This window comes from Eutrema salsugineum, unplaced genomic scaffold (genome assembly GCF_000478725.1).
Source record: "Eutrema salsugineum unplaced genomic scaffold, Eutsalg1_0 scaffold_2, whole genome shotgun sequence".
Classification (NCBI taxonomy): Eukaryota; Viridiplantae; Streptophyta; class Magnoliopsida; order Brassicales; family Brassicaceae; genus Eutrema; species Eutrema salsugineum.
In genome coordinates, this window is record NW_006256829.1 from 2,380,933 (window position 1) to 2,392,833 (window position 11,901).

At 36.0% G+C, this 11,901-nt stretch overlaps 6 protein-coding genes across 6 annotated transcripts in view; all 6 read right to left on the reverse strand.

Annotated features, from left to right (window-relative positions):
• Positions 1 to 353: 353 nt before the first annotated feature.
• Positions 354 to 2,035, reverse strand: LOC18018595 (oleosin GRP-17). Its single transcript, XM_006399173.2, has 2 exons — positions 1,631 to 2,035; positions 354 to 1,212 (listed from the first exon to the last, which is right to left on the reverse strand). The coding sequence occupies exons 1-2, from the start codon at positions 2,017 to 2,019 to the stop codon at positions 447 to 449; spliced, it is 1,155 nt and encodes a 384-aa protein (XP_006399236.1). The 5' UTR covers positions 2,020 to 2,035; the 3' UTR covers positions 354 to 446.
• A 1,408-nt stretch (positions 2,036 to 3,443) lies between these two features.
• LOC112086750 (oleosin GRP-17) lies at positions 3,444 to 4,677 on the reverse strand. The gene is made up of 2 exons (XM_024156393.1): positions 4,330 to 4,677; positions 3,444 to 3,785 (listed from the first exon to the last, which is right to left on the reverse strand). The coding sequence occupies exons 1-2, from the start codon at positions 4,584 to 4,586 to the stop codon at positions 3,509 to 3,511; spliced, it is 534 nt and encodes a 177-aa protein (XP_024012161.1). The 5' UTR covers positions 4,587 to 4,677; the 3' UTR covers positions 3,444 to 3,508.
• A 1,396-nt stretch (positions 4,678 to 6,073) lies between these two features.
• Positions 6,074 to 6,889, reverse strand: LOC18018596 (oleosin-B1). The gene is made up of 2 exons (XM_006399174.2): positions 6,580 to 6,889; positions 6,074 to 6,290 (listed from the first exon to the last, which is right to left on the reverse strand). Exons 1-2 carry the CDS (start codon positions 6,813 to 6,815, stop codon positions 6,209 to 6,211), a joined length of 318 nt encoding a protein of 105 aa, XP_006399237.1. The 5' UTR covers positions 6,816 to 6,889; the 3' UTR covers positions 6,074 to 6,208.
• An 898-nt stretch (positions 6,890 to 7,787) lies between these two features.
• On the reverse strand, positions 7,788 to 8,762 carry LOC18018597 (oleosin-B1). The gene is made up of 2 exons (XM_006399175.2): positions 8,466 to 8,762; positions 7,788 to 8,087 (listed from the first exon to the last, which is right to left on the reverse strand). The coding sequence occupies exons 1-2, from the start codon at positions 8,699 to 8,701 to the stop codon at positions 8,006 to 8,008; spliced, it is 318 nt and encodes a 105-aa protein (XP_006399238.1). The 5' UTR covers positions 8,702 to 8,762; the 3' UTR covers positions 7,788 to 8,005.
• A 1,042-nt stretch (positions 8,763 to 9,804) lies between these two features.
• Positions 9,805 to 10,589, reverse strand: LOC112086735 (oleosin-B1-like). The gene is made up of 2 exons (XM_024156314.1): positions 10,434 to 10,589; positions 9,805 to 10,011 (listed from the first exon to the last, which is right to left on the reverse strand). Exons 1-2 carry the CDS (start codon positions 10,587 to 10,589, stop codon positions 9,805 to 9,807), a joined length of 363 nt encoding a protein of 120 aa, XP_024012082.1.
• A 621-nt stretch (positions 10,590 to 11,210) lies between these two features.
• The window catches only part of LOC18018598 (endo-1,4-beta-xylanase B), a 2,687-nt gene continuing 1,996 nt past the window's right edge, over positions 11,211 to 11,901 (reverse strand). Inside the window, exon 3 of the mRNA XM_024156320.1 lies at positions 11,211 to 11,455. Coding sequence (XP_024012088.1) covers positions 11,211 to 11,455 — 245 coding nt within the window. The remainder of the gene's footprint in view (positions 11,456 to 11,901) is intronic.

Consider the following 11,901-nt stretch of genomic DNA (forward strand, 5'->3'; position numbering starts at 1 on the left):
GATAAAATACGTTCCTCCAATATTCGTACAAGTCTACAACGTCAAGAATTTAGATGACTTCAGCAGCCTCAACTTGTTCTCCAATTCAAAATTTAATTCATTTTTCTTGTCAGAATTTTTTGTATTCGTTATTACCTGTTATAATAGTATTCTTCCCCATAGTGAAAGTACAGAGACACAAACTCTACTACATATAGTTAAGCCACTTCAAGAAAAAAAGGAATTATTTAAGTGTTACCACACTATACTTTCTTTTTATAAACATTAATTGTATCACAATTAGCCTTTCGTTTTATCATAATAAGCAGATTCAAGATTACATATAAACATAAATCGTTTCAAGAAGCCTAATTTTGTTTCTTATATATAGTTTCCCAGTCATAAAATTCATCTTGAATTATTACACAATATATGATAAATGTTGGAACAGCTCCACCATACTCCTCTTAGATGAATTTACCGCCACCCCCATGCATACTTCCACTCCCATGCATACTTCCACCACCATGTTTACTTCCACCTCCATGCATACTTTCACCACCATGTTTACTCCCACCTCTAGGTGAACTTCCACCGTCCGGTGAACTTCCACCGCCGGGTGAACTTCCACCTTCAGGTGAACTTCCACCCATAGATGAACCTTCTTCACCCATGGATGAGCCTCCACCCATGGACTTACCTTTTTTACCCATTCCACCCATAGATGACTTCTTGCCCTCGGATTTACCTCCTCTCCCAGATTTACCTTCACCCATGGACTTACCTTTTTTACCCATAGATGACTTTTTACCCTTGGATTTACCTCCTCTCCCAGATTTACCTTCATCCATGGATGATTCTTCACCCATAGATGAACCTTCACCCTTCGATGAACCTTCGCTTTCATGTTTATCTCTACTTCCACGTTTACCCTTAGATTTACTTCCACCCATTGATGAACTTCCACCTTTAGTTTTATTTCCAAACTTTGGCATTTTCATCCCATCTGGCATCTTATTCTTTATAAAGTTTGGCATTTGAAGCAGAGAAAAGAATGATGGAGGTTTTGGAGCCGGCGAAGCTCCTCCCCCTGCCGGCGAGGCTCCTCCCCCTCCCGGCGAAGCTCCTCCCCCTCCCGGCGAAGATCCTCCCCCTCCCGACGAAGCTCCTCCCCCTGTCGGTGGAGCGCCTGCCGGAGGTGGATTATTCTTGGGCTTTACTCCCATCCTAGATCTACATCACAAAAACAAGTGTGTCTATACGTCAGACAATTATTAAGAAAATAACTATGTACCATTTTCTTAATAATTTACGATGAAAAACTCTTTTTCACAAATGGAAAAACAGGTCGTGATGGGAAAGACAATTAATAAGTTAAAATTTTTAAAGTACTGATAATAACAATGATGTGTGACTAAATGAGGTAGCACTAGCAGTAAACAGAACGTGTAAAAAGAAGAATTAAGCAAGTTTTGTTTTAGAAAAAGCCATTATATATATATATATATATATATATATAATAAACGTATTTTTAGGGTTTCACACCGAAGATTAGATTCGGTTAGCTAGACTAATATGTATATGTGCACGTATGTGAATAAAATATAACGATATATATCGAGTGATTTCAATATAATTTTTTTAGTTTTACTTAATGAGCCAAATGATGAGACCAATGGCCGTCGCTCCGAGGCTGGCACCTGCGCCAAGACCAGTGGCAAGGAGAGTAGTGGCTATAGTGGCCGGTACGAGAACCGGACTGAATATGATGAAAATCGGTGTGGATACGGCTAATGCCACGGCTGAACCGGCGAGTGTTATACAGGAGAAGCCTAAGAAGGCTACGGAGGCCACGGAAGCAATAACCACCTTTATAACCTCCATCAATGGGATGAGAAAAGGGAACATATTGAGAAAGGAAAACATTCTTCCCTCTCTCTGTGACTGAGCCTGAGCTGCTGATTCGTTTTCAAAGAGTCCGCTCTGTGACTGAGTCTGACCCTGAGCTGCTGATTCGTTTTGAAGGAGTCCTTCCCTCATATTTTTCTGAATCGGATGGTTGTGGTTTTGTGATGGGAAGTGAGAGGGGTTTTATGAAGGGAGTCGTGTGGTCTACTACGTGCACGGTACACTTGCATGCTCCATGCGAAAAGATTGGAGTATCTGGAGATTACGTCACGTCACGTTTGCTTCTTTATTTTTCTGTCACGGTTTTGGGACCTTCTTATTTTGCTTGTAAAATCTTAACTGTTTTCTTTGATTCCAATGCTTTATGAAATATCAAAGCGTGAAGAAAGATTGTTGTTATTAGCGGCCATATGCGATTACTGAGTTAAATGAGTATATTGATTAAAAGATTGTTGGTGGAAGTGGAACCGACGAAATCTATCATGAATTACTAAAGGTCTCTAAAAATGGTAATTGGCTAGACATTAATAATATATTTAAATATTATAATAAATTGGTAATTGATTTCCTAATTTATAAATTCACAATTGTTTTTTTTGTTTTGTCCTTACGTTTAGCAAAATAAACTGTTTTTTTTTTGTTATATGAGTGTTCGGAAGCTTTGAGATTGTTTAGAGGGTTCCAAGAAGAATGTGAAGTCGCGCCACATGCAGGGCATGAGCCTCAGTTACTAAGAGAGTATGTTCATAATTCCATGCACATGGGAGAGGATATCTTTAGTGCGAAGACTATCAAGGACGAATGCAAGATATCTTTACATTTTACCAAAAAAAAAAAAGAGATGCAAGATCAAAATGAAATTTCATAAACTTAAGTCTAATTGTGAGATGGTATCTTTAAGTATGTACTGTTTAATTGTGTTCCAAAACCTGTCTAAAGTTTGTTTAAGCACAAATGCAACATTGATAATTTAAGACACAATTACCACAGGCTAGCAAAAACTCAAGTAAAAAGGGAACAACGTAAACTAGGCTTGCGCAACTAAAAGAAGACTATGGACTGTCGACATTTTAGAGTTTATGTTGAATGAGCACATGATGTTTATGTCTTTTTTTATCCCCGATTAAAAATTTATTAAGAGGCGATAGTGTTTTGCGGTTTATCAGCTATATATTACTAACAACCAATCGAAGTGAATTAGAAGAAACTATAGCCTCATACGGAAAAAGCATGTTATGCGATTTTATCCGCAGTTTGATTTACTTGAATTGCTCAGAAATTGAGGGAAAATATGTCTAAATCCTCTTGATCGAAATTTCTCATACTCTTGGACAATGCTTCTTAAAAAGATCCAGATAATATTTACAATGAGAAATTCGTTTTTATCGTTCTTTGTAACAGGTATACCGTATACATTAATAGAAATGATATTTGAAACACGTAGATTCTTCTGCGCATAATTTAGGATGAAGAATTTAGGTATAACCTTTGTAATTCAATAATTTAGTTTCAACTTTCAAGTTGCTACTTTCAGCTCTACCAAAATACAGGCGGTTTATTCTCTCCGGCCGGTTTATCTGTTGGCGCGCCAGCCGGTTTATCGGTTGATGCTCCAGCCGGTTTATCTGTTGGTCCTCCGGTTGCTCCGGCCGGTTGCTCCGGCCGGTTTATCAGTTGGCCCTCCGCCCGGTTTATCCGTTGGCCCTCCGCCCGGTTTATCTGCTGGCCCTCCAGCCGGTTTATCTGCTGGCCCTCCAGCCGGTTTATCTGCTGGCCCTCCAGCCGGTTTATCTGCTGGCCCTCCAGCCGGTTTATCCGTCTCTCCCGGTTTACCTGCTGCGGTCGGTGGAGCTCCTGCTGGAGGTGGATTATCCTTCGGTTTGACTCCCATTCTATGCCTACATCACACCAAACACACACAAGTACGTATATACATATGTCAAACTATCTTAAAACATTTTTGTACCACATCTTAATTGATTATACATTAAAGATGTATGATAAAAATAAAACTAAGAATATTCACTGAAATATAAAACATTACGTAGGAATTAATTAAGTCTAGGGTTCTCGGCTTTTCAGTTATACAAAAATATATAAAAACTTTTTAAATTAATAAACGGGAATCGACAGAAACAAATACCTATGTATGATGTATGAAGGAAAAAAAGATATGTTGATGTATACAAAGTGTAAACCTATAATTATGCACATAGATTAAATGTTTCTTACGTGAATGCACATGCGTAACAACACCTTCTAAATATAAATAGACGTATATTATGTATATGTGCACGCATATGAATTATTTATAAGAATAAATCTCGAGTGGCCCGACTCAATTGGGTTTTTTACTTTACGTGAGATTCTATAGGGTTTCTTTAAGCATATATATATATATATATATATATATATAAATGGAGTTTGTTTAAACTAATTTACTTAAGGAGCCAAATCATGAGAGCAATCGCCGTCACTCCGAAGAATGCACCGGCCGAGAGATTGGTGGCTAGGAGAGTGGTAGCTATAGTTGCTGGTACAAGAACCGGACTGAATATAACAAAAAGCGGTGTGGCTACGATTAATGCCACGATTGAGCCGGCGAGGGTTAGACCCGCAAACGCGAACAAGACTGCAGATGCAACGGCAGCAAAAACCAACTGAAAAACCTGAAAAATTGGGATGAGACAAGATAGCATTTTGGGGTGAATGTTTAGATTCTAACGGCTGGGACTTTTTTGTTAAATTTTTGAAGGAGACTTGGCTCCAACTTTGTGATCGGATGGTTGTGTTTTCGTGATGAGGAGATAAACGTTTTATGAAGGAGTTGTGAGATATACGTGCACGGTACGATACACATGCATGCCTCCATGCAAAATTATGTGAATATACACGTCTACGTTACGTCACGCCACATTTGCTTCTTCTTTTTTTTTTTGTGGGTTATCATGTATCTTGGGCTTTGTTTCTTCTCTTTCTTGTACGAACTCGAGATGTTTTTAAAACTTAAGGCGTAAATCAAGATCCACGTTCTCACTCGATCGAGAGCACTCTCCTCTACAAATTCGATCACTTTAGCTATTTGGCTCAAGCACTTTGAAAGCCTAGGAACAATTTACATAATCTTCACAAAACATAATATGTAACACTAAAAACTCCTCAATTATCTGCATATATGTGTAATTAGATCAAAAGGACAAAATCACTCATATGTAAACTTTGATTTTGGCAATATATATAAATTAAATTAACCACTATGCAAAAAAGAAACTCAAATTCTTTCCTCAGTTTCATTGCTTTATGAAATATTAAATCGAGATGAAAGGTTTTGTTATAACCCATCTGCAATTACCAAGCTACATGATTAAGTTGTTGCCTGATTTTTATTAAATTTGATTTATTTGATATGATTGAAACTTTGAAAGGTTAAAATTGTTGGTTGTTGGTTGTTGGTAGAGCCGATCAAATCAATATGTAAGGTGTTCGAACAGCTACAGACTATGCTTGTCGTGATTGAATTAGTATATATATATATATATATATATATATGCCAAACGGTTTTTCTTAATGATGGAATCAGCTAAGGGTTAAAAGTATTTAATTTCCAGCGTAGAATTTGTAGCAGCTATAAAAAGAGATGACATCAGTTAATTTCTAACATTACTTTTGAAAACAAATCTGATTTGTTTTTTAGTTAAAATGATACTCCTCTGTTCCTAAATAGATGATGTTTTAGGAATTACACTCTTATTAAGAAATAATAAATATGTAGTTGTTTTTTTGTCTTTCCACTTTCCAAAAATTCTTTTAATTACTACTTAAATGTTCTATAATCATTATGCATCATATTTATAATACTCCATCACTCAAATATTGGTTTGTTTACAAATGAATATTTGAACTTCAAAATAATCAAAATTTTAGCAAAATTTTTAAATTTGGAGCCACAGTTTCGTTGCTTAAAAACAAAACAATTTAAAATAGCGCCAAAACAAATACAACCATGTCAATTAATATGTTTATCTCAATGTTTTTTTTTTTTGTTTTAGACTTTTAACCCATAATTTCTCTTTATCTAAATTGGTATTTGATAATACTCATGGTAATCTCAGTAACATCACCCATTATTAAAATATACACAACCGAGTACATATATTTTCGTATAGAATGATATTAAAACATTAAGTTTCAACCGAGCGTAATTAGCATTTGATTGAATAGAGGATATATAAATTTGGGTTTATTTAAGGAACCCCAATAAATAAGTATCATCAAGTTCCTCCATATATCATCCCATATTACGAAAGGCCTACACCGTTTTTCACCCAGAACCTGCTGGTTTAGACGCCGGAGCCGGCGGGGTCAATCCCGGAATCTTTGGCGGTTCCTTCCCCGTATAACGCCTGCACACAAATATATATTAATAAAAACAAAATATTTTATGTTCAGAAACTAATATAGCGGAAACAGCCTCCTGGAAACTCATGTAGCATCTAATGTGTTTTAGAATAGTTAATCTGTTAATTACTTAAAAGCAACACGAAGATAGAATGATGATGGATAATATATTTATTGACATGCATATAGATAAGTTTCCATGTTCGTCTTGTAGATGCATATGCCTAACGCCTCGTTGAATATGAATAGACCACATTTCGAGTGGCTTTCAATAAAAGATTTTGTTTAATTTACTTGTAAAGCCACATGAAAATGCTGAGAGCCGTGGCACCGAAGGAGCCCGAGGCCGTGAAACCGGTAGCTAGCAAAGTGGTGGCTATAGTTGCTGGCACAAGAATCGGACTGAATATGACAAATAGCGGTGTGCTTACGGCTAATCCAACGGCTGAGCCGCCAAGGGTTATACCGGCGAATAACAAGAGAGCCAATGCAGCCCCGGCGGTGAAACCCGCCTGAATGATCTCAAACATTTTGGGTAATGTTAATGGTTGTTGTATGGTGGTGTGAAGAGGAGGGGGATTTTATGAAGGAGTTTGTGGAAGTCTGCGTGCACGGTACGGTACACTTTCATGCTTCCATGCAAAACGAAGTGAGTACTAAATGGAGATCTACGTTGCGTCACGCCACACTGATTTTTTTTTTTTCTTTTTCTGTTTGTGTCCATGTTTATTTGGATTTTTCCTTGTTTTCTTTTCTTGCTTTGGTAATCGGTATCCCTAATTAACATAAAACTATAACGAAATAAAAATAAAATAAAAAAGTATACTTTTAGCAATAACTAATTAAAAATAAGCGTTTAAAAAGCAATAACTAAATAAAAATTGAATAAATATATATACCAATTCATAGGAGTAATGTTTGAATGAATTGTTTTATGGTTGGAAGACTAGAATTAGTCCCTCTATATAGTTGACTATAAACATATATAAGAACCTTGAATAGTGTTAGCTAAATTATAAAGGTCTAGAAAATTAATGGATTTTGATCCAAAATCTTTAGTTGATTAAAATGATACATTTCCGATATCGAGTTCTTAACATAACATCTACAAAACGCATCTACAAAACGTGATGGAATCAGTTAAAAAGAGGGGGTGATATATGTCGAATTAAACATTACCATAATATCAAACTGACTCTACGTATACCTTAATCTATATTGTGGTACCATTATTATCTTATTAGATAGCATGGAAATATCTCAGAAATCGGTAGTTATTTTGTTGTTGCTAAAAGTTATCGGTAGTTGCAAAGAAACGTTTAGGTTTATATTTTTACAATGGTAGAAACAACATTACAGTGCCCTTCCATTAAGAAGTTCTCACTTGAATATCGAAAATAGAGAAACAAAATAATAAAAATAAAATTTAAGTGGATATCTCAAATAGTTGAGAAACAACTTAATTTATTATTCTTCAATAATATAAATTGCAAATAATCATCTTGGTAATCTCATGATATCACTTAACTTTAAAAAATATACAACACAGAGAGTACATTTATCATAATTTGGTAACACGATATACATAAGTAGAATGATATTTGAACGTTTACTTTCATCCGCGCGTAATTGTTATGTTAGTAAGGATTTATTTTAGGAGCCCCAATAATTAAAGATCACCAAGGTCCTCCATATATCGTCGACCCATATTACGAAATCCCTAATAATCTTTTTTCCCAGCCGCCGCCGGATTCGATGGGGTCAATCCCGGAATTTTCGGCGGGTCCTTCCCTGTATAACGCCTGCACATAATTACATATTAAAAATTAGGAATATGGTATTTTTAAGTTCAGAAACTAATATGATCGGAAACAACCTCTAGAACACTCTATTATGTCAGTCTTTTAGAATAGTTATTCATGGAGTGTTTCATGAACATAGTTAGCCAAATGAAAATGTTGATTTATACTATATTTATAGCCACGAAACTATATATGTACGTCTTTTTTCGGAGAAACGGTTCGAAACTATGTACGTCGAATCTCGTTGATGAATTATATTTATAGCCATGCATATAATTAAATAAGTTTCCACGTAGATGCATATGCTTAACGTCTTATTTGAATATATATAGACCAAACTACGAATGGTTTTAAGAAAGAATTATTTTTTTAATTTACTTGTAGAGCCACATGAAGATGGTCATAGCCATGGCACCGAGGGAACCCGAGGCCGTGAAACCCGTAGCTAGCAAAGTGGTGGCTATAGTTGCTGGCACGAGAATCGGACTGAATATGACAAAAAGCGGTGTGCTTACGGCTAACGCCACGGCTGAGCCGCCGAGGGTTATACCGGCAAATACCAAGAGAGCTAATGCAGCTCCGGCCGTGAAAACCGCCTGAATAATCTCAAACATTATTGGGATGAAATGTTAAAATCTCAAAGGCTGAAATTTGTGATCGAGTTGGTTGTGGTTTTGTGTTGGAAAGATGGGGGGTTTATGAAGGAGTTTTCGAGGTCTACGTGCACGGTACGGTACACATTGATGCTTCCATGCAAAACGATGTGAGTACTAAATGGACGTTCTATACGTTACGTCACGTCACATCTGTTTCTTTCTTCTCTTATATTTGTGTGGGTTATATATTATCATGTTTATTGGCCTTTTCCTTGTTTTCTTTTCTTCCTTTTGTATCCCTAATCAAAATAAAACTATAAGATAAATTGGCATCATACTTACTAGATATATTTAATTCATATTGGTTCGATTGTTGAATGATTTATTTTCTGGTTAGAAGATTATGATTAGAGTATTTATGGTTAACTTGGTTTTGGCCGGTTTATAATTAGAAGATTTACGCTTTGAATCCAGACCGGATTAGATTAGTACTGGGTTGCGGGTTAACCGGTTTCACAGGTCCGTCTGGTCCAGTTTTGAAAACATTGGGGACAATTTTACATGTAACTTTAAATGTTCCTTGGGGCCGATGTAGGCTATCTCATTTTTTTTCTTAATTGCTTTAATTTTTTTTTTCCAAAGGGAAAATATATTAGTAATTTAATTAGTTTCAAGTAAAGCTTTTGTTCGAATTCTTTTTTTTTTTAACTAAAAAAGTTAGACTGAAGTCTGTAATATCATATCATCCTAAGCGTAGCTTGTTTAGGGTTGAATTTTAAAAAGGTAATTAAGTACCAGACAAAGTTAGCAAAACAAGAACTTCAATGTGGTAAGGTTCAATAATTCACACGGATGACTATATAGTTGATGCGCTGATATATAATTTCTTTTTAGGGACCCTTCTTTTTAATATACTTTACAACAAAAATGTTTATATTTGTGATTATATTGTACCACGCATAAATTAATAGAATGATAGTATTTGAAAGTTTTAGTTCCATCCCCACGTAATCATTAGTATTCATTAAAAAGTTGGATCAATTATGTGGAATTCCAATAACTGTCTATCAAAATTGGCTTCTTCTCATCCATGTGGCGCGGCTGCTGACTTAGCTGACGGTTTATGATTTAGGTGCTTGCTTAGCTGTCGGTTTATGTGATGATTTAGCTACCGGGTTAGGTTCAGATTTAGCTGCCGGTTTAAGTGCTGATTTAGCTGTTGGCTTAGCTTCCGGTTTATGTGATGATTTAGGTACACCTCTATACGTTTCTCCGGTTCGCACTGATGAGATAGGCTCCTTAAATTGTCTACACCCAACTGAATACGTCTGGTTATAAAAAAGTCTTAGTATCATATAATCTTAATAGTTACGGCCCAAAAAAGTCTTAGTATCATATATATAGAAGTATACATCAGCCATGCATCTGAATAACTAGATATAGATTCCAAATGCCTACGTCCCTTCTTAACGCAAACTTTTCAACATGACATATAACTTTGTTATAACTATGTTTTAGAATATATGAAAATAAATGGAAATAAATTCACGCATATATAACACGTTTAATCATCTAGTCAATTTAAAAATAGGATGTAGTCACAAATCATCAATTTTATCCGTAATTAAGTAATCCATCTAACCTCTCAACCGAATATATACTAAACGTTTTCAGCAATATACAGTATATTCTGTGCACATAGATAAAAAAGAAATTAAAGAAAAAAGAATATTTTATTAATGTTAATTACTTGTGGAGGCACATGAAGATGGTGAGAACCGTCGCACAAGAAGTGGCGGAGGCCGCTAAACCCGCAACCAACAAACTGGTGGTAAGAGTAAAGCCCCGCTGGTATGAGAACGGGACTGAGTACGAGGAATAGCGGCATGGTGGCGTTTAAAGCCATAGCTGTGCTGACGAGGGATTGAACGGCGAGTAAGAGAGGAGCAATATTGCGGTTTTCTTTTTATTGAAAAACAATATTTTCAATGGCTAGAAGAAAAAAAAAAAAAAAAAACATACTTGTTTGATCGGAGGCTTGTGGAATTTTACAAAGGAGAGTGGCTTTTACGAATAGAGAGTGATGTGGTCTGCGTGCACGGCTCGTGATTTGCCCCATGCGAAACGATGCGACTGAATGTTGAGGTCTAGAGCACGTCAATACCTCTCTTTTTCTCTCTTTTTTTTTTTTTATTTGATAACGTTCGTAATAACAAGAACTTCAATAATAATATAGTTGATGCGTTGGTTAAATTAACTTCCGCCAAAACTCAAAATATTTGTCTAAGGTTAATATCATATATCACTACATTTTTAAAATTCTATACAATAAAAATGCGAACAACTGTTTTTATTTTGTACCACGTACGAAGTATATGAATAGAATGATATTTGAAAAATTTTAGTGCTATCACGTAAAAATTAGAATTTAGTATTTTCGATAAAGTTGGATTAAATATATTTAGTTTGCGGAGTTCCATTATCTAAATATCAAATATCATCCCTTGCCTATGTCCATGACATATTTTTATTTGCCCGGTTTAGCTGCTGGCTTAGCTGCTGGTTTGGCTGGTGGTTTGGTTTTTGGTTTAGCTGCTGGCTTAGCTGCTGGTTTGGCTGGTGGTTTGGTTTTTGGTTTAGCTGCCGGTTTAGCTGCTGGTTTGGCTGGTGGTTTGGTTTTTGGTTTAGCTGCCGGTTTAGCTGCTGGTTTGGCTGTTGGTTTTGCTGCTGGTTTGTCTTCCGGTTTAGCTGCCGGTTTATCTGCTGGTTTGGCTGTCGATTTTGTTTTTGGTTTAACTGTCGGTTTAAGTGTTGGTTTAGCTTCCGGTTGAGTTTTTGGTTTGGTTGTCGGGGATGTTTAAGGATTGGCTGTGATTTTTTTTGTGGTTTGGCTTTTTTTTTGGTGACTTTTTTGCATTTCGATTTGGAATGAGCCTCGGAGAAAACTTTAAAAGTCGGTTCGTTTCTCTGTTTAACAGTACCCAAAGTCCGGTTTAGTTCTGTTTATAATGTAACATTTTTAACATCGGTTTTTAAAGTACTTTATACCAAATTATAAAAAAGAAAAAGGGGGAAAATGGTCGTACTTGGTTCTGGCAACAAGTGTAACCCAACTCGCCAAGCAGGGAGATAACATGTGCTTTGGCACAACGAAATTGAGTTCTCTTCTTCTTCTTCATAGGTAGCTTTCTCGGCTCCTCACCCACTGGAACAACCAC